The sequence below is a fragment of the Phaseolus vulgaris genome, chromosome 8 (assembly GCF_051622355.1).
Source record: "Phaseolus vulgaris cultivar YP4 chromosome 8, ASM5162235v1, whole genome shotgun sequence".
NCBI lineage: Eukaryota > Viridiplantae > Streptophyta > Magnoliopsida > Fabales > Fabaceae > Phaseolus > Phaseolus vulgaris.
Genome location: NC_143505.1, coordinates 56782460 through 56808156, shown reverse-complemented (window position 1 = coordinate 56808156; position 25697 = coordinate 56782460). Strand labels below are relative to the sequence as shown.

General features: G+C 30.6%; 2 protein-coding genes across 2 annotated transcripts; one reads left to right on the top strand and one right to left on the bottom strand.

The window, feature by feature from the left end:
* The first annotated feature begins 11199 nt into the window (after positions 1-11199).
* LOC137825512 (HXXXD-type acyl-transferase family protein) lies at positions 11200-13153 on the top strand. The gene has a single exon (XM_068631194.1). The coding sequence runs from the start codon at positions 11405-11407 to the stop codon at positions 12857-12859; it is 1455 nt and encodes a 484-aa protein (XP_068487295.1). The 5' UTR covers positions 11200-11404; the 3' UTR covers positions 12860-13153.
* Positions 13154-23063: 9910 nt separating this feature from the next.
* Positions 23064-24380, bottom strand: WOX7 (WUSCHEL related homeobox 7). The gene is made up of 2 exons (XM_068631470.1): positions 23824-24380; positions 23064-23609 (listed from the first exon to the last, which is right to left on the bottom strand). Exons 1-2 carry the CDS (start codon positions 24167-24169, stop codon positions 23404-23406), a joined length of 552 nt encoding a protein of 183 aa, XP_068487571.1. The 5' UTR covers positions 24170-24380; the 3' UTR covers positions 23064-23403.
* Between the last annotated feature and the right edge of the window lie 1317 nt (positions 24381-25697).

Genomic DNA, 25697 nt, shown 5'->3' with positions numbered 1-25697 from the left:
GTGGATTTCTCAAATAACAGAATCAGAGGGGTGGGGATCGATCTAAATCTTATCCTTCGCTTTGCGTCTATTCTCAATTGTGAGGTGACGAAGACCCTTTCAGGTAGTTGGGGTTGCCTATCAGGAGGTGTAAGAAGAGGAACGCGTTTTGGGACGGTATAATTGACAGAATCAAGTATAGACTGAGTACCTGGAAAGAGAAATTTATCTCGATGGCTGGGAGGATTTGCTTAGTCAAGTCTGTTCTTTCGTCTATTATGTTGTTCTTTTTATCCTTGTTCAAGATGCCTTCCTATGAAGAAGATTGTGACCCTCCAAAGGAACTTTTTGTGGGGTTGGGGGTTCGAGGGGAGGAAAATTGTTTGGATCGCTTGGGATAAGGTGTGCGAGCCTTAGGATGCAGGAGGCCTTGGCATTCACAATATTAGGTTGTTTAATCTGGCATTGCTAGGGAAATGGATTTGGCGTCTGAGTCAAACTAAGGGAGGGCTCTGAAAGGATATCCTAGAGTCTAAATATGGTGGGTGGAGAAGTCTTAAAGAGCAACGACTACTCAACTTAGATTCACTTTGGTGGAGAGATCTAATGAAGGTTTAGAAGCAAGAAGTCTTGGGATCGTCCTTGGAAGATCTATTCAGGTGAGAGTTTGGTAATGGAAATGAGTTACTTTTATGGGAAGATAATTGGTTGGGTTTTGGCCGTTTAAAAAGTCTTTTTCGAAGGTTGTTTTCACTGTCAGTATCAAAAGAAGCTAAGATCTCTTTTTGTGGGGCTTGGGTTAATCATGTTTGGGTGTGGGATTTTTCTTGGAGAAAGGGTCTTTTCGTTTGGGAATCGGAACATGTTACTCAGCTTCTTGAGACTGTACACCTTTCGAGTCCCTCAATTAATTTTGATGATAAATGAGTTTGGAATGATGGTGATAGCGTTAAATATTCAGTCAACTCTGCGTACGGTTTTTTAAAGGATTTGTTAGAAGGGGATTCTTCAAGTTTGTATAACTATTTTTTGAAGATTAAGGCTTTACCCTCAGCTCACATCACTGCTTGGAGGGTTCTGCAGAACAAGATCGCTACCAAGATCAATCTGGCAAGACGTGGGGTTGCGGTGGATAGTACGATTTGTTGCTTTTGTAGGGAGAAAGAGGAGATCACAAATCATTTGTTCTTTGAATGTAGAGTTGTTTAGCTAGTATGGAATCTTTGTTATGCTTGGATAGGGTTGAAGTCAGTTGATCATAATGAGCCTACTTCACATTTCTTGCATTTTAACTTGATTGGCGCTTCTGCTGCTGTCAATTTAGCTTGTGAAAATATTTGGATTGCTTTGGTTAGTGAGATTGACATCATAGGAATAAACATATTTTCAAGGGAAGAGTGATTGATCATTTTGAAATTTTTTCTTTTGCTCAACTAAAGGTACGGTCTTAGGTTACTACCAAAGTTCCTTCCACTTGTTTTTTCTTTTTTGATTGGTGTCTTGATCCATTGGGTTATATGTTTTCATTTAAAAACAAGTGATTAGTGGTAGGTTGGGTTGGTGTTTCCTTCTGCTATTTATGAGGGGTTGTTGTTGTTGACTAGATAGCGGTGCGCTTTCTATCTAAGATGTATAAAGTTTAGACTTCCCCTGAAGTGGTTCATATTTATTTATTCTTTCTTATGATAAAAAAAATCAATTATTATAAATATTTAATATTAACTTAATTTTTAAAATAATTATTATGAAAATATTATAAATTTATTTTATTGGTAATTGAATAATAATATGAATACATCACTAAACTTTTAGTAACTGATTTTTCAAAAAAAAAAAAAGTGTAAAATTTGATTTTGTCGATTGTGTTATTTATTTATTTTATTACTTAACATATTTGTTTGTTCTTTTATGGATAATATCGGCCATTCATGTCATCACTTCATTATTTTACAATACTTGAAATTGGGAGTGCCTTGTTAATATGACAATGAAAAATTGGAAACCTAACTCGCTGAATATGGATGACACATAATAATTGAAAAGACATTTTTTCTTGAAACTAACTTCATGTGTTATCTCCACTTTTATTATTGCATACCCATATTCTTGGCTTTATATTTTTATGACACACACTATAATAAAAATATTAAATAAAAAAATATTTTAAAAATAAAAATAATTAATTGTTATATTGATTAAATTAAATATTATTTTAGAGACTAAAAAATTTATTTATATTTAAATTAATTTCTATTATCAATAGATAGTTTAAAAATTTGTATCTAATTAGTCACTGAGATTTTAGATACCAATTATTTACATTTTAAAATTTGTAGTTAAAATCTTAATAACTATTAAATACAATTTTATAAACTATTTATTAATAATATTTTTTTAAAATATTAATATTTATTTAATTTTTAAAATAGTATATAATTTAGTAATTTTTTTAAAATTAATTTTTATTTAATAATATTTTTTAGTATTTATTCAGTAGTAGGAAGAAAGACACTAATACACTAATACATGCTTGGAAAAGGAATACAGTGGTTAGACATTAAAGATATAGACAAATAAACAAGATATGTGGCGATGACGTATGTTGCAAGAAAAATGAGGTCTTTGACTTTATGTGTTTGAAACAAAGTATGGATCAACAAAAGCAATGATAATATATTTGACTTCTTTTTGTCCAAATTACAAATCTACAAATAATAAAAATATTTTTTTACATTTCATAACCTCTATCATTTTAAAAATATAATTTGGACCAATGTAAAAAGTAATGTCAAAATAATATTTTTTTATCAACAAATAAGATGAGAACTAGTGTTGATGAAGATGAGAACAACCTCTTTACTAACCACTTTTGATTTTTATCAACTTAAGTTCTTTGTGAAAAATATAAGAAAATGATAAAAAATGGTAAGAAGAAAAAATGTTTTTTATTCTCTTATATTATATTACATCAGTCATGTATAGGAAATATATAGGGAGTTTCTCTCTCCCAAATTACAATCTAATTAGGTAGGATACTAATCATGAGATTCTATAATTATTAAATTAATTACATATAATTGGGTACAATATCGTCAAATATTGCATACAATAATTGAATATAATTTTATAATTATTATTTCCTTAATAAAAAAGGTTTAAATAGGTTTCAATGGTCAAAAGGGCTTCCCACTTACTTTTTGGTTGTTGTTTTTCTTACTGTTGCCAAAATGCTATTTGATGGTGAGAATTCAACATACATTGACTGTGGAATGCTATGTTACTTAAGAATGATTGTGGGTTGTTGCCAAGAGTAACAAGTCATTTCATTTTAGGAAATGATTGGTAAAACCTTTGAATCTATATAACAGGGAGTTTTTACAATAATTTATTTTAGATATTTTGTATTGATTTTAAGAGTGATGTAAGTGTTATGCAGCATCATTTTCTTATAATAACAATAATAATTTTTTATATTAGTTGATGTTAGAAAAATTTGTAATATGTTTTTTAAATTAAAATAAATAATTAAATAAAAAAATTATACTAGTTACTGATTATAACTAATATAAAAAAAAGTAGACATATTACCTAATTAGTTGTAATATTAATAGATGTAATATTGTATTTTTACCTTAGTAGTAGACACAACAATTATAAAAAGCTTTAAGATTTTTCTTTATAATATACTTTGACCAACACATTTTAGTTGGAGATGAAAAAAAAGATCAAATTGAGTTTCTCTCTTGTGCAATTTCGGTTTATAAGAAAGATAAGTTTTACATTCTAAAAGATAAATAGGCCTTAAAAAACTTTAAGTTCAAGCACGTGAGTCTTAAATTTGTTTTGCTTGAAACACTTTATTAGAAGATTATAATGCAAAAGTTTAAGATATAACTGACCAAAAAAAAATACTAATTCAATTCCTTCCAAATTTTTCAATCACTATAATTGATATTATTTCACTATGTTTTATATTATTGACAACTATTTTGTTTTTTTTTCTAATATATCAAATCAATATTATTTCAATTATTTTTAAAATATATTGGAAGCTAATAATATTTTTACATAAACTAAATCTATATGCTAAGTTTAAAACTTAATTACTTATTTCATAATATTACTTATTTTTTTAATTTATGCAAATTTTTTACTTTAGTTTTTATTAAGAAGTAAACTTTTAGTCTAATTCAACCTTACAAAATTGATTTTATAAGGTTATATTTGCACTCACTTATATTATATAAAATATTTTTATCCTTAGTTGATACAGGATTCCAACACACCCCTCAGACCTAAATTATCAAGTCGTGCATAAGACTATATATTTATAGATAGTCCAATAAATTTAGAAGTTAAAATTTATATTTCGAATTGACAATATTCTAGATTATAGAATCCATAATACAAATTTGTATTCCAGATCATAGAATTTGAAATGAATAATTTTATAATTTTATACAATAAGAGACTGCATGAAAAAAATATAAAAATATAAAAATAAATTTTGAAATTTTTAAGTTACATTGGTTATACGAGTCAGTTCATCCCACGCTACACTTAACTTACACAAATTTTAAGTTATGCGAGACAAACCTCAGGTCAAGAAATTGAAATAGTTGGTGTATCCCATAATTTTTCTCAGCAAACTGCGAAGAATCCAAACTAGTTGTCCGCTTTCTCATCTCTATAACATACCTTATTTACAAAATTGTATAAAATGCATTAATTGACTGCCAAAAGTGATATATTAAAAATGTAAAAGAACAAAAGTAGCTTTTCATTCCACGATGGTTGATCAACTTATAATAGGTAATATCATTTAGTTGTCTCTAACTTCGGAGTAGAATGTGTTGCCTATAATAAAATTAAAATAAGATTATTTCTATTAAAGAATTTAGATTAAAAAAAATAGATGAATGGTGAAACTGAGCATTCACACTTGGTCAGCACCTTCATGAATGAACCGAAAATTATTGTATTGATTTTTTATTTTTTTTTGACGTATGGCGTCAGCTAGAGTCATTGGTTTGTTTATTAAGTAATAAAAATAATAATATTATTATTGGAGCAATATGACATAGGCAGAAGGTGCATGAATTAATTACCGGCCAACGCTTTGTTTTATATCACAGATTCCACACCCTCTGTCTTTTGCCAACTGCCCATTTCTATTTAACCACGTTATCAAAATTCAGAACATTTCTATCTTTAATATTTATCATTTAAGCTGTTGGTAAAAAATTCTTTCAACAATTTCAGTTATAAGAAAATTATTATTTCGTTAAACACCCAACATTTCATGACTTTCTCAACCTATATTTTGACAATAAATTAAATTCAAATGGAAAAAACAAAAGGGAACTTTAATTCCGGAACATTGACAAGGAATATTCCAGAACATTTTATAGTTTACTTTTTAAAATATAAAAACATATTTTTAAAATAAGTTAAATTAACACATCTTTAAATTTATTAAAATAGATTAAATTAACAAAAGGTACAATTAATGCAAAACCAAAGATGAATTTTATTATAGTTCTTCAAACAAAATATCAAGTTTAAATTTACTTTGTTAAATGTTATAATATAATATGTACCAATCGGATTGGATGGTAACAGAATGTCTTGATAGACTTATTTAAATACATTAAAGTTAAATAATGATTAATAAGATTAAATTTATGAAAAAATTTGTAATACACTTTTAACTATGATCTACATGTTAATATCATCTAAGAAAAACAATATTCATCACATCTGTTTAAATAGAAACATCAATCAAGACAAATGCATGTCATTATTATGTATTTATTACATTAAATATCAAACATTTAATTGAGTGTCAGAACATCTTTTGCATATATTTTTTTAACTAAGAATTAAAGGTAAATAGTTAGAAAAATAAAATAAGAAAAAAAAATGAATTATTCAATTAATAAAATATTCTCTCAATCTCTTTATACAATAACATCACAAACATCACATATTTAGTTGAAAAGAAAACACATATATACTACTTCATTAAAAATAAATACAAAAGTATATTAAAAGTATATTGTAATATATCACTTTCTAATTTAATATTTTATAGACATATTAGAGAAGAACTTCTCTTCATAAGAATACCTAATTACGAATATTTAATGAGTGGTAATTTAAATATTGCATCAAAGTTGGTGGTTTTGACAATAATTAAACTAAAGTAACAAAACAAAAGTTACGAGTTCTCCAACATAAACAAGAATTGGGGTATGTTAGCATACACATGGACTTTTGATTTAAATTTATCAAAACAGTTAAATTTTAAAAGAAATTACAATTAGTCGTTAACAGTTGTGTAAGGTCTTAAAAAAATATATAATTTGAGTAAAAAATAATGTCCAAAAATGATGGAAGACATAAATAGCAGTACCGTACTTACTGTGCAGATTGTTAATTTTTGTTCACGGTGGGTTTGCACTGTCACACACCTGGCATCTGTCAAATTCACTGTCACACATAGAACCCAGAGAAGCTACATGGTTGTCCCTGAACTGTGAGCCACGTGGCTGATCCCAAGATACATTGTAATGAAAAATGTTGAAGAAGAGGATCTCAGAACTTGGACAAAACACAAGCCCCACTGTCCACAGTGGCGGAACACATTAATATATGCCCCCTCTGCACTGCAATCACCCCAATCCTCTTCATCGCCAGTATACTTTTTTAATCATACCATTATATAAAGGAAGAACATTATAGTATTCATACACTATCTGTAGTCAAACAATTAAGTATACCACAGTCCAAAATGTGCTCAGACCTTACTTATCTACTAATAAATCACAAATTAATATACAAGTATGGGAATTTGGTAATGATTAATAGTATGAGATATTATTGATGGTAACGGAAACCGACAAATCAGAAATGGCGGTTGCGGAGATTCTCTACAGTTAGTCTGGGTATAGTTTTAGAGAAAGAGATGATCCAAAACCTAAGTTTGAATATAGAAATGAGGAAAAGAGTGCATGAAGATAAAATAATGTTCAAGTAGCCGTAATAATAATATTGGATTCATGATATGTAACAGTTCAAGATTAGCTAAACAGTTGAGATTCTAAGGAGCCGACCTTTTGGGGATTTGAGGGATCACACCACACATACACAACGCAAATAGTCGGCGCTCCTCCTTCACTTCAATATTATTATTCACATTTTTTTTAAATTGGATTTTAATCTTATACAAATTAATTACTAAACGTATTTTATAAGATAATAATATTTTTTTTTGTTAAGAATATGACAACATAAACTGCAGATCAACTTTTGTTTTATCTAACTTAAAACAGCCATCATGTACTGGACAGCATATTTATGTAATTTGTCTAATATTCGAATATTTTGTTTGCTATTTGTAGTGAGTTGTTTTTTTTCCATAGTGATTGTACCTATTGAAATCGAATGAGTTTAAAAAATTTTAGTATTAAGATTATAAGATGATTAATTAGGTTAAGTTGAAAATTAAGTAATACATTATTAATCATGATTTATACATTATTTTTGGTCTAACAGTAACATAACTCATCACAAAGACAACTTTAAAAAAAATGGACGTTAATATTGTATATTTACTGTACCGAAAACGAAAACACCTTTTATAGATGTTCTCCTGATCGAGAGACTACAAGAGAATACGAGTTTTACTGAAGGTGGGGAATGAGAATGAGAACTGAAGCTTTCATAGTGTGGTCATTGAGTCCCATAACATGATCCTTGAACCCTATAATGTGAATGACAAATCGAGTTATTTAATAATTCTAAACACATCGTCGCACATTTCATCTTAATTTATGATTGTATAGATTGAATGACAATTACACCAATAAAATGTCAAAATATATCATTTTCATGTTAAAATTGACATCTATATGGAGCCAACATAATAATTTCAAAATATATTGTTATGCAAAATAAATAAAATGATGACGATGAACCAAACAAAATGATCAAATTAATTTTTAATCTATGTTATTCAATGAAGTCATCTAATAAATATATTAAGTTACATGAGAAAATATATACAAAGGTTGATCTTGGACCATGTTATGGTAATGTCATGTTAACCTTAGTTTTTGATTAATATTTATGAAATTGTTCTCGTATAAAAGGGATTGAGAGAATTCTTATTGGTTAAACAATTGATTTCTTTGCTTCGATCGATACTACCTTTCTTTGCTCCTTCTTTTTTAACTCTTTAGGTTCAGTCGGGATCAACTTCCTTCCTTTACTCTCATTCACTACCTTCGATCAAGCTCTACTTCTATTGTTCGTTCTCGATTGGGAGAACACTTGCAAAAGGTGCTTGGACCCTCAAGTAAGTGTTTGGTATTCAGTGTGTAATAAATGCGTAATAACAACGTACCTTCTCCTTGGAAGTTGTGCTTATTTATATTCCTCTGATGGACCCTCTTCCTATTGGACCGAGATTAGTATATGAATTGTGATTAAGCCTAGTCTTCCGTACGACTAAGCCTTATTAATACATATCTTGACATTAATACACTTTAAACATGTCTATTAGTCGATATAAAGTACTGAGACATCTGAAATTCGTCCAGTCCCAACCAGTACAAAATTAATATGCTGAAAAAAAAAGGCACAAAAGAAACATTTTTTATTTATGCTTTGAGGGGTTGTCTACTGGTTAAAATAATACTAATGTCTTTAATAATCTCTTTGCTTATACTTCAAACTGGGGAACTATGCTAATAGGAATAACGTTGATGTCTTTAACCGTCTCTCACCTATCCTTAAGATTAAGATCCTTAAGATTAAGGGGTCTGTGTTTTGGTAGGAATTATCTCAACCCTTTAGTAGCCCCGTCACTATTGTTTATCATAGGGAATACAATATTCTTTCCAAGAAACAATCATATATTTAATCCAAAGACCCTTAGTAATTTATGTCATAGTCGAACTCACTTATTCACTATTAAAATCACCTAAGGAGTCTATACTATTAGTCTCTATTCAAGTTATTACTTTTAAAATAACCAAACCTACATAATAATTAGTACAATAAATAAACAGCTATAAGAAAATTAGGTATTATAGACCTCGATCTAGACCTTTTATACCTAATTATAACTTGTGAGAAATAATAAAGCAAAAACCCATTCTAAACAGAGTGTTTGAACACAAATAGAAAAAGGACTCAATTAGTGCATGTTCTAATTTAAGGACTCTCACTCATGACTAAAATCAACACAGTATAATAAAGAGAATAGTAAAGTAAAAAAGGAAAATAAAAAATTATTACCCCTGATTAAATGAACTTAATTATGCTTAATGAATAATCAATGGTAAATAAAAGAGCTTTGAATCAAAGACAGGACAAGCAATATATATTAAAAATCTTTTAAGCTCTTAGCTGAAAACAATATATATTAAAATTTCTTTGGAATAAGATTTTTTTCCATTAGACTTATTTGATTTCTTTTGCTAACAATATCTCGTGACATATATAATTTTAACAGATGCTAGAAACATAGAGGAAACATCAACCACTTATCCAAAGATAAAACTCTAGATTCTCATGATAGAAAATCTTATTTGAACTGATTTAAATTTAAAAATCGACAAAAAAAAATGTATTTTTTTCTTCAGAATGAGTTAGAATTGTCTTTGAACTCGTCTCAACCTAATTTCATCTAATATGTGTTTCACAAATTTGGATTAAATTATGCAATTAAAATTTGAACATTAAAACACAAGAAACATATCATTTTGGTGGTAATGAGATATTTGATTTAAAGAAAAAAGAAAAAAAAAGATGGATTGAGGTGATATAATGAAATGATGAAAAGCAAAGAGGGAATAAGAAGACAAATGAGATCAGGTATCGCACGGCATATATTTGCAGTGTGTCCTTGAGAGCAGACCAGCCACCATAGGGTGTGCGATACTCCTGGATTTTAAGAAAAATCTGGGAGATCCATAGTAATCTCCAAATTTGCATCACATCTTTTATTTCTTGGATTTTGGATACTTGTTTTGCTTTTCACTTAACATATCTAAGTCAAGTAATACCCCAAACCATATCTCTATATTCTCTAATCTTCCCAATATATATAATATCCACCACCAGACACTCCCACGTGTCTCTGCCAATACCCCTCCAAGTGTCAAAACTTACTATCATCATTCATTTTCCAGGAGAGATAACAAGTTTTACGGTGTGTGTGTGTGAGAGAGAGAGAAGAGAGAGAGAGAGATAAGGGGAAGCTGAATGAGAGATGGAGGAAGAGTTTGAGGAAAAATATTTATTTATTTATTTTGTCCATTATATCTCAATCATTTCATTTTAAAAAGTTATATTTAATATTGTATAAAAAAATATTTTGTAAAACTAGTTGGATACTTGTATGTGTAGTTTCTTAATTTAGATTTGGAGTTTAACGTGAAGCCGTGATAGGGAAATCACTGTATTTTAAATTGACAGAAGTTAGGAAAAAACAGAACTTGTGTTTTGAATTGTCGTGGAAATTGAGGGAAAGAAAATGAGATGGACGGTTGAAAGTGGAGGTGTTTTGTGGCAATGAGATATGAAATAGAAAAAAAAATAGAAAAAAAATTCACCACCGAAGAGAGTAGATTGTATTATTAGTGTCTAATAGTATCGCTTCCAATAATTAATGGTTCCCATAGATGATTGATTTTTCAAACTTGTTATTCAATAAACGACTGTGGCCAAAATGATAATTGATTTTTTTCAAACTTCTAGTAGCAATTTATTTACAATAATCGATTAATTTGTGCGAGGAAGCAACCTGTTTAGAAATGTAACGTAAGTATTCTCATTTTCATGTATCATGTTTCCTTCTTGCCTTTAAAGGGTGAAAATGGCTTTAAAATGCTTCAAATCTTGAAAAAACATATTTTTATAAACTGGTAATAAAATATTGATTTGTTTAAAAAAAATTGAGATGGGGAAAATAAAATTGTAGCGTCTATTCTTAGATTTGAGTGCTCGTTTTTGGATAAGTAATTTGTTTGTTGGCAGAGATTTGAATTGACTTGAGGAGGATTAACCAAAGAATGGGAAAAGGTAGGTTGGAGCTTGAAAAGGGTAAAATAAAAAGAGTGATTAACAACCACCAAAATGGTAGTTCTGAATAAAGAATAAATAATAAATAAAATAAGGAAGGCAAACATGACTGAGGCTCAAGGATCAAGAAAATAAAATGCATGAATGAAGACACTTTGTTGGTGCCTATATATAATAGGGACACTTGCAACGTCTTCTCCCATCCCTACCCGACTCCTCACTTCCCTTCCAATTACGCACACCATAGAGAGGAAGAGAGAAAAGACAAAAATCTCTTTTATCCAATTGCTTTTTCAATACCAATTTGCATAACACACACAACATCTCTACCAAGATGCCTTTTTCTGATTCTGCACCTACCTTACTCTCCAAATGCACCGTCTTTCCAGACCAAAACTCTACTATCGGAAACCTTAAACTCTCTGTTTCGGACCTCCCCATGTTGTCCTGCCACTATATCCAAAAGGGATGTCTCTTTACCCAACCCAATATTCCACTCTACTCTTTAATTCCTCTTCTTAAATCTGCACTCTCTCGCACACTTTCTCTCTTTCCACCCCTCGCTGGCCGTTTAACTACCGATTCCCAAGGTTACGTTTACATCGCTTGCAACGACGCCGGCGTCGATTTCATACACACCAATGCCACCACCATTCGCATCTGCGACCTACTGTCCCCACTCGACGTCCCCGAATATTTCAAAGACTTCTTCGCCTTCGACAGGAAAGTCAGCTACACCGGCCATTACTCACCAATTCTCGCTGTTCAGGTCACCGAACTCGCTGACGGCCTCTTCATCGGCTGCGCCGTCAATCATGCCGTCACCGATGGCACCTCCTTCTGGAACTTCTTCAATACCTTCGCTCAGCTCTGCAGAAACGCGAACAAAAGCATCCGCAATGTACCGTACTTCCACCGCGACTCCATTCTGATCTCTGACGCCGTCCTCCGGCTACCGGAAGGCGGTCCTCAGGTCACGTTCGATTCTCACGCGCCGCTGCGCGAGAGAATCTTCAGTTTCAGCCGCGAAACAATTCAGAAACTGAAGGCCAAGACGAACAACCGTCGGTGTCAGGAGAACAACAGCACGAGCGTCGAGTTGATGCGGAAGCAAAGCAACGATCATCACGCGAAGGAGAACAACGGCAAGGCCGGTACAATTCTGGAGAGTTGGTTCAAGGTGAACTCGAATTCGAAACCGCAAACGATTACCGAAACGATGGAGATTTCGTCGTTTCAATCAGTGTGCGCGTTGCTGTGGCGCGCGATTACGCGCGCGAGGAAATTGCCTGCTTCCAAAACTACCACGTTCAGAATGGCGGTTAACTGCCGTCACCGAATAGAACCAAAATTGGAACAGTACTACTTCGGGAACGCGATTCAGAGCGTGCCAACGTACGCCTGTGCCGGTGACGTGTTATCCAGGGATCTACGGTGGTGCGCGGAGCAGCTGAACTCAAACGTGAAGGCGCACGACGAGGCCATGGTGCGGCGCTTCGTAGACGATTGGGAGCAGAAACCCAGGTGCTTCCCTCTTGGGAACCCTGACGGCGCATCCATCACTATGGGTAGTTCTCCGAGGTTTCCAATGTACGATAACAATTTCGGGTGGGGGAGACCTCTGGCGGTGAGAAGTGGAAGAGCGAACAAATTCGACGGTAAGATCTCGGCGTTTCCCGGAAGAGATGGAACAGGGACCGTTGATTTGGAGGTTGTTTTAGCGCCCGAAACCATGGAAGCGCTGGAATCTGATCCAGAATTCACGAGATATGCAACGTGTCAGTTGTGACACGTGTGAAAAGGTGGTGCATCCGGCGTAACTACTTGCTCGCATGGTCACGTCATGGTAGTGTTGGGAGGAGGACATGGTTGGAGCAGTGATGATTTAATTCGGGATTGGGGGCTGTATCATGGTGACATAAAATGTTTTTTTTTTTAGCGTTTTTATCTGTTTTTAATTGAGTATGATGTGGTCCATTTTTTTCAGCTTATCAAATGGTTTCCTTTTCTCTTCAAAGATAGAGTTTTCAGAGACAGTTGTAATAAAGTATTAATTTAATATGAAGTAATTTTGGGAAATTAAGTTGGATTTGAATATTTAAAAAAAAAACATGAGAGTTGTGGAAAGAGTGTGAATGTAGAATATGAAGTAATTGGAAGTTGGAAGTTGGAAGTTGGAAGTAGTAAGTGAAAGAAAAGAAAAAGGAAACGTGGGATGGGATAAAGTACTGCCGTACTGGATAATAGAAGTTGAATAAAAGGAGGAGGCTTGACTGTTTAAGTGAGTATTTTTAGGGACAGCTGAGTCTAGCGCTTTTATTGGGATTCTATCCTCCTTACCACTTCACATGCACTCAATGTCAATATCAATATCACACTTACATACACGATTTATATCAACCAAATTCAGATGTACAAAGTTTTCAGACACACAACAACTTGCTCCACTTTCCCTCAAATCATATGCTGTCACCTTTCATTATTGCTTCTGCTTCACTCTCATTTCGGGGAACTTACCTGCCAAAACTCCAAACATAAAACACACTCAGCGACCAATACTCCCGACACACCCAGAGAGACTACTAAATAATACACTTCATAACAGATATGCAACTCAAAAACAAAACAAAACATTTAACACTTCCTTTTATCTCATATTCTGCTTATTTTCTTCCTATTTAAAGCTTTTTTTCCCAATAACCCAATTTTGATTCTATCACCTATCATCATTATTTTTAAATTAATGAATCATATTAAATAAATAATTCAAGTTCAAAACGTCAAAAATAATAGATGACATAAGTTCTTTATCATGAAACAAACTGAATTAATTTCAAAAATATATTTTAAATTAATTAATTAAAAATATTATCCTTTTAAATGATTCAACACATACAGCTAAAGAACCACTGACATCAAACTCAGAAAAAAAAAAAAAAAGAGCAGACAATATGGAGTTAGGATAACAACAAAGTTGTTAGTTGGAGCAAAAATCAGACAAGCATTAAAAAAAACGAATTCAGAGTAAAATAAGCTTAAGCTAATCTTGTAACATAATAATTTTCATTTTGTCAAATCAGGAAGCAAGAGGGGCATTTTGTCCATGGCTTGTCCTTGGACAACAGCATGATGACAGTTACATAACTGCAAGAGTTACATGTAGCAGTTATTTGATTCTGGTGGAAATGAATCGAAACACAATTGTCCAAAATGATATGATCGTGGAGAAATAAAACCAAAACTTCTTTTGACGTAATTATATTTCTACCTTTTAATTTAAATTCTGGAAAATTATAATTTATAAAGAAATACTTGGGATAAGTATAGTTTGTGTCTCACATTGATCCTATGTCAAACTTTGTTTAGGATGAGCTTGTCTTCATATTCAATTAATGATGTGTGGAGTACAATTTGGTTTGGATTGTGAGTGAAATCTGGAATCACAGGAATTCTATCATTTTCAAAAGGGGTGTGGTTGATGTGTCAGAAGTGTGTGCAATGGTGCAAGTAAATGTTTGGTCTTCGATTTCTGTAAAATCTCGTTTTGCTTATAGTTTTCCTATTCTAATTAGTGTTTGGAATCTTTGAAGTGTATCAGGATGGTTTCTTAAAGTATTTTAGGTTTTATTAGTACGGTTTGAGCTTTAGTTTGTTAGATTAGTGGCTCTAGTTAGAAGTTGGTTATTATGTCTTTTGTACAAGGGTTGAATCATTCCTGAAATAGTTCGCATTTATTTATTTTTTATTGCTGATAAAAAAAAAAGTGTCATATAATACAAAAGTAAAAATATTGTAAACTATCATAATTTAAAAAATTTAAATATTTTATGTGCTTATAGGACTGAGTAACTTATTTCATTTTGTTATCTTACATATTTTAATAAAAGACAAAAGTTGACCTGTGTCCTTGATTAAGAAATTCAAAATAGAAATAATTTAATAAAAACTATTGTTAGCTATTTCAATGTGAATTCCCATAAATAAATGTTTTAATTCTTTAATTAATATCTTTGACATTTCGGTTAGTGAACTATTTATAAAAATGCCGATAAAAAAAATCTATTTATAAAAACGATCATACATGGCGGACGGGTACTCAGAACAACTCTTTTTTTATGCCATAGTTTATTTTCAAATGACTGATCTTGTTAATTAGTATTATTGTTGTTAGTCGAACACATTTTCATATACAGTACCATTAAATAATTTTAAAATACAATTTTTTTTGTGTTATATGAACTGTTCTCAAATTTTATAAGCGTAAGTTGACTAATTACTGTGTAAATCTATCCAATTTTACACAAAGAACAAATAATATAAAAAAAAAAATAAAGATGGCAATAAAAGGTGAGTTACGTGGACTGATCCGCAACACATTAGAAAAAAGATGAAAGGGATTGGACAATTATTCTTAAGTTCGTGTAGATCCACTCCCCATAATCCATAATTTGGGTAAATTAAAGTATAATTAAGTTTGTCCTATCTCATAATTTGCATTAATTTTTTTAAATATTTTATTGTTACCGATCCGCATGACACAAGAAAAAGATGAAAGGATTACAAATTTGTTCAAAACTCCTATAGATACACTCCACATAACGCGTAATTTACGTGGATTAAAGTATAGACCGGTTTGTCCTTTCTCACAATTTGCATTAAATTTTTTAATGTTTTATTGTTACATAGTATAATTTGTATGTTTAATATGGTTAAATACTTTTATTAATATAAGTATAAATCTAAATTTATTGTGGCCGACTTTAATATAAAAACTTTATAGGATGTTTCAATGTTTACTTGTAACAAATCGTAAATCATTAGTATAAGTTTTTATTATTGTTGTAATATTTGTAACAAAACCTTGTTTTGACGAAATACTCAAAGTTGAGATTAAAAGAATTCTAAAGAATTTTTTAAACTTTTTAGTTTATGCGGGTTAGTTCATAAATTTATAAACCTATATAGAACAAGTCAGATCTATTAACCCACAAATATTATATGGGTCACCTACCCTAAATATACAAAAACATATAGAGAACTTGCATAACAACTTTACTACCACAACAAAGGCAAAAGAAGTGTCAATATGGAAGTTATGCAATAGATGTCTAAGCCAAGTTATTTTACTTAAAATAGTTGATAAAGCTTTGCATTCTGCCTTGGTAGAAGATTTGCTGACCCTGTCTTTTTTTTGGACTTTCAAGAGATTAAAGAGTTATATATCGAAAAATGCAGAATCAATTCATAGATTTCCAGCTATCTGGACAAGATCCCTAATCAGCATTACATAAGCATGAAATCGGGTATCATAATCTACTTTAAAAACAATGCCTTGTCTAATAATGTTTTTGAGGTACCTAAACAAAGTATGAACAATATTCATATAATCAATATAAGGATTAGAGATTGACTAAGTTTGTGAAAGTTAAACATATGTCAAACCTAGATGTAGTTAAGTATAAAAATCTTCCTATAAGTCTCTATTATTGTTGAGGATTAACTAACTTGGAACCCAATTATGTAATAAGTTTTAAATTCAGATAAATTGGGATAGTTGAAGGTTCGCGTCCATACATACCACAATCTTTAAATAGAGACAAAAACATAATGCACTTGACATATAAATATTCCTTCTTTTTAGACCTAGATAATTTTATTCCAAGAAAAATTTTAAGATGTCCAAGATCTTTTAATCTAATGTTTACGAAGAAGAATTTTTGTGCATGAAATATCATCATTATTAGGCCCAAAATAATAATATCATCCACATAAACTAAGACCACAACAAAATCTAAACTACTGCCTTTAGTAAACAAAGAATAATCATTATTATATTTTTTATAATCATGACAAAGCAAAGTATTACTGAATTTGGTAAACCAACTTCTTGAAGCTTGTTTGAGCCCACATATAGTTTTTTTTTTTAAAGTTTGCAAACAAGAGGAGCAATGGAGTTGTTTCAAATAGTGTGGTTGTAACCCCGGGAAATCTTCATATAAGTATATTCTTCAAGATTACCGCTTAGAAAAACATTATTAACATATATAGTTAGGCTAAATGCTAATGCTTGGAAGGAGCTAAAGAAGTCTAAGAGTAGTGATCTCGGCAATAGTGGAAAAAGTTTTCTTGAAATCAATGTCATATTGTTGGGTGCGTAATTCCCTAGCAACAAGTCTAACTTTGTGTTTAACAACAATACCATCAAAATTAAGTTTAAACCTAAAAATCAACTTTCAAAACCATTCCCTTAGACAGGTAAAATAGGCAACACTTTTCTATCCAAATTTAGGCCACACTTTTTATTGTAATTTTAATCAATGATTGTTTAAGTGTTGCATTTATGTTTAGGTCACATTTAATATTATTAACAATTTGTTTGTTATAGTAAATCAAACACAGGTCCCATGAGTAAACATAAAACCTATAATCACTACATCAACAAAGTTTATTGTCAAATTATGATTCCGATTCTTATTATGATTATTACTATTATTCTTATTTTGATTATTATTAATAATAATATTTTTTATTTTTATTGATAATAATAATATTTTTATTATAGTTATTCATAAGCCACATTGTAAAAGTGTTATATTTTTCACTTTTAGGCCACATATATATGTTTGTGGCCACTTTTAGATCCGAGTTTTATTTTTTAGCCAACATATTCTAAGGACAACATTTAAAAAAATATGGTTTAAATAAGCAACGATTTTACAAATGTGGTATTTGGTAGTCCTCAAACGACACTTGTAAACTTGTTTCATTTTCTATGTTTAGACAACGATTATATAAGTGTGGCCTAGTGTAACCACGTCTTTGTATCTCCGTATATGATATATTAAAGTCCATAGGTAATAAATGTTGTCTAAATTACCTACAATTTTAAAAAATATGGCATAAAATATTGGTTAAATCACCCAAACTTTAAGGAGTGTTACCTAAAGTTTTCACATTTTAAAAAAATGTTGCTTGAAGTAACTACAGTTTAATAAGTGTTGCCTATAATTTTCCACATTCTATAACATGTTTGAAATAAATAGACAATAGGTGTCCCATATACATTGAGTCAAAGCAAATAAACCTTACTATATAGTTAAAATTTAAAAATCATTACTTATCCATATTTTAGGCAACGCTTTTTAAAAACCTTTAACAAGTCAACGTGGCTTAAAGTAAAAAAATATGTAGTGTCTTGGATGTTAGAATTAGAGGCCTAAACAAGAGGGGGTGAATTGTTTTTGAAAGATTTTCACAAAGATTGAAGGTAAAGTAAAAAGCTATGTAGAATCAATCAATTGAAAATTATGTTCAACTAATAAAAAATTGTTTTAAGTTTGATTCCAAATAATTAACCAGTTGTTTTCACGAAACAAGTAGTTGTTTATACTAGAAAAATTGAAAAACAATGTTAAAACAATTTATACCGATTCACTCTTAACCAAAAGTTACATTAAGCCCTTTGCTAACCTCTGAGAATTCACTATGTAATCAATCATAGATTACAAAACACACACCAAGAGTGATGAACCCTTCAAGAACACACACCACTTTATAGCAAACAACACATTTTCTATAAACACGTTCTGAAACTACCTTACATAAGAACACACATAAATACAATGGGTAAATCAAAGCTTAAAGTTCAGAAGTACAAAACCCAATCCTATTCCACACACTTGAGATGATCCAAAGCTTTTGAAATCTTGAAAAACTTTTTTGATGAATCTCTCTTTCTTAGTTAATGCTAAGGAGCATTAAAAAACTTTTATGTAACCTCAATTAATTGGTCAAAGCAGTTAAACCAAAAGCCAAAAGCAGTCAGTTGGATCATTTAAAACAGTTCAACCCACTTAACAAAGTTTTGTTAAGGTTTTCACAAAAAACAATAAGTTGATTGATCGAAACAACCGGTTGATTATGTTTGATAGCAAAGTCAAAACAAAGCTAAGTTTTTCCAAATCATTTTAAAAACCACTAAGTGTCAAACAATGGATTGATTCGACATTTCAACAGGTTGAAATTTCACACCCTTTTAGAAAACTCATCTTTTAAAAAAGGTAAAGATTCAATTGAACTTGGATCATCTTAAGGAATGAATTAACAAGTTTCAAATAACTAAACAACACATGCGCAACAACAAAATTTTCAAGTTTTCTACTTGGATTTAGAGACATCAAAGTATCTTGTTTAATATGGAAGACATCAAAGTATCTTGTTTAATATGGAAGACTGTAGGCTTTTATTAGGTTTCATCTTTTATATATGTTTTAGATGTGTATAAGTAATATTTTGAAAAAAATATTTATATACCTTATATAAAACCCTCTATTGAATTCACAACATAATAGATAGTAAGTGTTTTGGGTGTTACAATTGTAATCTTGAAGTTATTGTAAGCCACCACGGAAAGGAAGGTTTGTAGCTCAATAACTCCTCCTACGTAGACTTCAGTTTGGTATAATAACATCATTGGTCCTTTGTTGTGACGAGGTGAGTTGTTTTCGAAGTTAAAAAAACCTTGGATCATTTTTCTAGAAATCATGGTTTTCCTATCTTTAGAAATTTTTGTTATAGTATAAATGAAAATAATATTGGTGATGATTTCTTGGGAAATAGAGTTATACAATTAAGAGATAACAATATTATATAAGACATTGAAGTCAGTATCATACATTGTAAAAAACTCTCCTCAAAACATATAAAGCTAACTAACTAAACACAAACTAGATCAAACAACATGATAAACCATGGTTGATCACAATAGATGAGTTCACATTATATAATAGATCCAAACTCAAATCCAGCGCATTTTTTTTAAAAAAAAATATCTTACCAAAATGATTTTCTCCAAAGAACATTCGTAGTCTTCGTTCAAAAGATAGTGAACCTAACATCAAATTCCCAAAACTCTACACCCCCCTCGTGCCTAGCTAGTAGTACCCTAAACATATACTACAATATTCTGACAGACTACTAGTCAAAACCAAAGATTATAGCTACATATAGAAGGCATTAGGTTTTTGGAGGTTTCTCGTAGAATAGGGTAACTGCTTATACAATGAACCGAGTGGGTTCATGCATGCAAGTGGAAATAATGAATGGTCTACTACTTTGAATGGCATGCATTTGCCGTACTATTATGCCAATGTAGTTTTCAATTCTGAAGCTGCAAATGTAAACCCAAACGTATCTGCAAGCAAGTGTCAATATCATTTCACACACCAGTTTCCATTGATTCTTATGGTCATACCTCAAAACTTTAGTCAATTTCATGTAATAGCTGCACACCGCCCACCCTATGCTTCACCAACTTCTTTGTACAAAAAGTGCTGTCAATCACATTTATAACCAGAAAGGTATTACCAGTTTGTCTTCTTCTATGTCTAAACATGCCAAAATTTCAAGAAAAAGTCAATGATGTTAGCTACGGGTACTTTATAATCAAAACTACTCGTGACAAAGGGGATGAATATATAAATCAAATTTTATATCCAGTTATAATAGATTGAATTTAAGAATTTATTAATCACTTTTCATCCAATCTAATTTATCTGTTAATTATTTTTCACGTCCTTTTATAAAAATAATATTTATTAAAATTTTTTTTTTTTTTAAGAGTTTCCAGAACTGGATTTTGTAAAATAAATATTTAATTAGTGAAAATTTGATTGAGTTAATTTAGATTTTTGAGAGATAATAGATGAATGATTATTTCTTTACAAGATTGAATAGATGGGTTTTCGGGGATATATTTATTTAATAGTGTCAGATTAATTAAAAGAGTTTACTTATAAAACATAAACAAATATATACTTTTGTTATCTAATGAAAAGTGAGAGAGAAGATTTTAACAAAAGAGAAAGTAGAGTTAGGAAATATTTATTAAGGCAGCAATGCTGTAAGATCAATGAAAGTCTAGAACGAAAAAAAGAAACTATTAAAAAAGATAATTTGTTAGTGCTTAAAATTCATTAAAGAAATCATATATATGCTTGTCAATAATTTTTTTAATAATCAATCATAAAAGTTTACACTTTGAGATAGAGGAATCAGCCTACTCACTGACTTTTGGTATATTGATTATTCATACCATTCCTATAAATTGCAATTAAGCTATTTCCATAACAAGAATTATTATGTAAGATCTTAATTTATTTTGTATGAATTTTATTGTATTATATTATTTCATTTTTTTACAATTTTCACTTCAATAACAAGATTGTATAAAACTTATAATTTAATTAATTAATATTTTATTTGGTTGTTAATATTTTTAAAATAGAAAAATAGTTTATAGTAATGAAGATCATTTGCCTAAAGCGAAAAGAAGTTTAAAGTTATTTTTTTGAATGCTAATAAATTTGTCTCTTTTGATTTTTAATTCCTCAATAAAATCACTTTCTTATCTATCTTTGCAGATTTTTTTTTTATCAAAGACATAATTTTCATCATGCTCTAATGCACTTCCTTTTTGTACTTCTTTTTTGTCATTTTCGAATTTTGTTTAGCGCTATGGTTCTCCAGTTCATTATATAATGTCAGTTTTGGGCTTTGCAGAAATACAATCATAAATGTGACGGGCTTCTGACCACGGTAGTTATGGGGCCTATAACAAAGCCTTAAATAGTACACACTGGGCCTCCACGTGAATCAACACGGCAATTTTTACTTAATTTTATAATTTTTTTAAAGTACAGTCTACAATATTAAAATTTTAAAACATTCGGAAAATTAAGTTTTAAAATATATTAAATTTTTAACAGTTCTGGAAGTATTTTTGAAATATTAATTTTTTGGAAATCTGGAATATTAGAATTTTTATTTTGGAATACACTTTCCGAAAACCAAGTTTTAGAAGGAAAAAAAAAGTGGGATATCTGTCGAGTTTAACGGAACAAGTTTTTCACTGTTTTAGACAATTGGTGTCATTGACATCATGATCGAAAAAATTCTTGGCACTTAAATTAATTCCTTTCTTCTTTTTTTCAATTTGGTAATAGTTCCTGCCAATTTCACAGATCGATTAGTTTAATTCATCTTATTTTACACAAAATCAATAATATGAAAGAAAAACCAGCAACATTTTAGAAAAAAATTTATATGGTACCAATTTTTGCTATCGTGTCATGCGAAGTGAATGAGGACACAAAAAGTGAGAGTAATACTAAGTTGCCAAATTTTAAATCAGCTGTTGAAAACCATGTTAATTCACTGATCAAGAGCCAAAACCCACACCATCACACAAGTTTGATGATTTCGCTAGTATATAACTAATAAAATATCGTTTGCTCACCAATCTTGGATGTTCTATTACTCTGCATTAATTAATGCAGGGAGTAATAAAACTAGATTATCAAGTGATAAAACTAGATTACTCTGTATCAAGTGTTAACTGAGATTACTCAAGTTAACCAGTCAAGTAATAAAACTAGATTATGTGAAAGTGGAGGGAGTAATGTTGATGCTTCAAGAATGAAATTGACTCCTCATATGATTATCAGCTTATCATTACAGTAAACTATCTTTCAGATATCAAACCTTGTAAGTCTCCAACACGTAAAGCATATAAGTAATACACCAAGAATTAAACTAACATATATCAGTGTTTGTCGTTATACGAAAGGTATAAAGAAAATATTATTATTATACACAATTCTTATTTGGATTTAATCTTTAGACACCACAATGATATATATATCCAATTCATACTGATTTATTGTTTATTATCGTTGAATAATTTGCCCTTGCACGTGACTAGCTTGCTTCCTTACATACATGTGAGTTGAGTAAGACCACTGGTCTTCATAATTATCCAAGTACCTCTCCCAAACAAAATTAGTAGTAATTTGATAGTAACAATGAGTGACATGCTATCTTGGTTAGCTACAATGCCTTGTTTTATATATATATATTCTTGTGTTGTAAATGTGGTTCATGATATTCAAAGATGGAATCAGACCCGAGGTATGACTACGACCCATTTGTAACTGGTAGAACAGTAAAGTACTAATGTTATCCTTTATGAATTCCAAGGTGAGAAATCTCATGAGGATAGAAATTAGAATCCCAAGCTATCCAAGTATAATCCAACAAAGATCAAATCAAAATTGAAGGAGCATAAGGAGAATGTCTAGACGTTTAGAATATTTTAATGGAGCTAAAACTGATCACTAGGTAAATATTAATCTCATAAACTACATATTGTCTTAACGGTCCATCATACACCCCTAAATGTTTTCTTTATGCTAAACCTAAGTCTACCAAGTAACAACAATGAATTTAGTAAAAATCTTCTTGCCTTCCACCACCACACAAAAGACTGAAACCCTTTTACAGAAAGCTCAAGCGCAGGTCCAATGGTGGGTGCTCTATTTGTTCATCCATCATGTACGAAAACATTGTACTACTATCCCTAAATTCATTTGCATGTAGCCTTAGGTTCTCTTGTTCAGATTCACCGAAGGAGTTCAAGGGAAAGAGTTGAAGAGTCTCAATCACCCTATCTGGCTCTGAAACTCGATACGTATCAGCAAGACCTACAACAATAAGGAAAACTGTTAAAAACACATTACATAGAACCTCAAGAGCTAATTGACAATCTTCCACACTCTCTTCCATAAAGTTTTCCATGAACACTTTAAATCAGCTTAAGCATTAGTTTACGGCAAAAGTTCAATTTTATTCTAACTTTTTAAGACTTTTTATGAATAATTACTAGGAAAAAGTTATGGAAACAGATGTAATACTTACTTTGTGTGGAAGTATTGAAGGAGTTTTGTCTACGAATGAGATCCTTGTCATCAAAGGAGACCTTGCGGCGCTTCTGTCTTTCCCTGGCCTTATGGTTCTGAAACCAATAGAAGACATTCTTGCTCTCAATCTTACCGTAAAAGCTGAGCTGAGTGGAGATCTTTTGAATCTGGTCAGTGCTTGGAGTGCGGAGCCCTGACCTGAAGAGTTCAGTTAGAAGTTTAACCTGTTCAGTGGTGGGATTCCAACGCCCACACTTGGTGCCAGTGGCAGAAGAAGTAGTGCTTCCACTTTTACCACGGACACTTCCTGATCTGATGCAAAAGCCTGACATGCCCTCATCCATGTTTTCTTCCAGATATGATTTTCTCTCTCTCTCTCTGCCTCTGAACTCAACTTTATTAGTTCTGAGATTATCTGAACCATAAAGATCCCAATCGTGCGCATATATATATAATACCCTAACTCATTAATCTAATGTCAAAATCTTTGTCCTTTTATTTTTTGTTGCATTGCTGTGTGGGGATCACAGATCTTACAATCAACGTTCTGTCTTCTTTGAATTTAGAGAATATGAGGGACCATTATGGGGCAAAACAAAAGGTGATCGATGAGTATTTTTTGTGTTTCTTTTCATGAAAACACTGCATAATTGTTACAATTTTGAGCAATGAACAGTTATATATACCTAAAAAATAGGGCATAACTGTTATATTTTATCATGATTGTAACACTTGTTGTGTACTTTCCATAGAAAAACAACATCAAATTGCGCATAGAAAATATAGCATATATATTAATCTTGTAATGTTTTTCATTGCATGTACTGTATTCGATCTGTTTCATTTAGAGTGGTGTTTTTTCATGGCAATAAAGAAATAGAAAGTCATGCGCAAAAGCAGCCGTTGTTCAACGTTTCGGTCTTGGGGCAGCGAACTTCAAGTTTCACTAATTGAAGTTTAACCATATTTTATATGATTCTTCATCGTTTATTTATTTTTATTTCCTCGAGTTCTTCTTAGACACAACACAGTGTGTTTTTCAGTAAAGTGTGCACTTACTCCTAAAATTTATATACTGTTATATATTTGTGTAGTTTTCATTGTCTTATCTCTGATGCTTAGTGCTTCGACAGCATTAATTGTCAAATTAATCCAATTCCATCAAGACATGTGAGTTAAGCCAAACTTTGCTTTTAAAAAGAAACGTTGCCCGCTAAAGTTATTGGAGAATAGTTAAAAGTTAAAGTTGTAATATACTATTTATCTTATAATGAGTTTGGCATCTATCAACTCCAAAAGCTAGCATAGAATATACCATAACTCCTTCACTTCTACACACTATTTTGACTATGTTACTAATAAGTGTGAAATCTTCAACAAAACACTTAAACATTTTAATTATATAATATTAGTGCCAAATCTTTAATGCAAACCCTCGTGCCTAAATTTGAACTTTAAGTTAAGCTCTTGTAGGTGATTTGTTTACATATAGGATCAACAATATAAATGCAAAAAAAAAATCTTTAATTTATATTTGAGTATAATTTAACTTTAAAGTTAGTTTGTAAGGGTAAATTTTTTTAACACACACGTAATATTTATATTGATCATATAAATAGTTAATGTTGCATTTCCTGCAAAGTGAGAATTCAATCTAATAAATAAAATCCAAAGCTGTAATTAGACTCAAAGTGAAAACATTATTTATAAAAAAACTTTATGAACGTAAATTTTATTATAAACTTCACTAATATTTCTTTTTGTTAAAAATCATAGTTTTGTATTTTATTTTCTAAAATTTTCCTCTAGCTTTAAAAAATCAAATATAATGTTAATTTCTATATAATTTGAGTTGCATACCTATTTTAACGT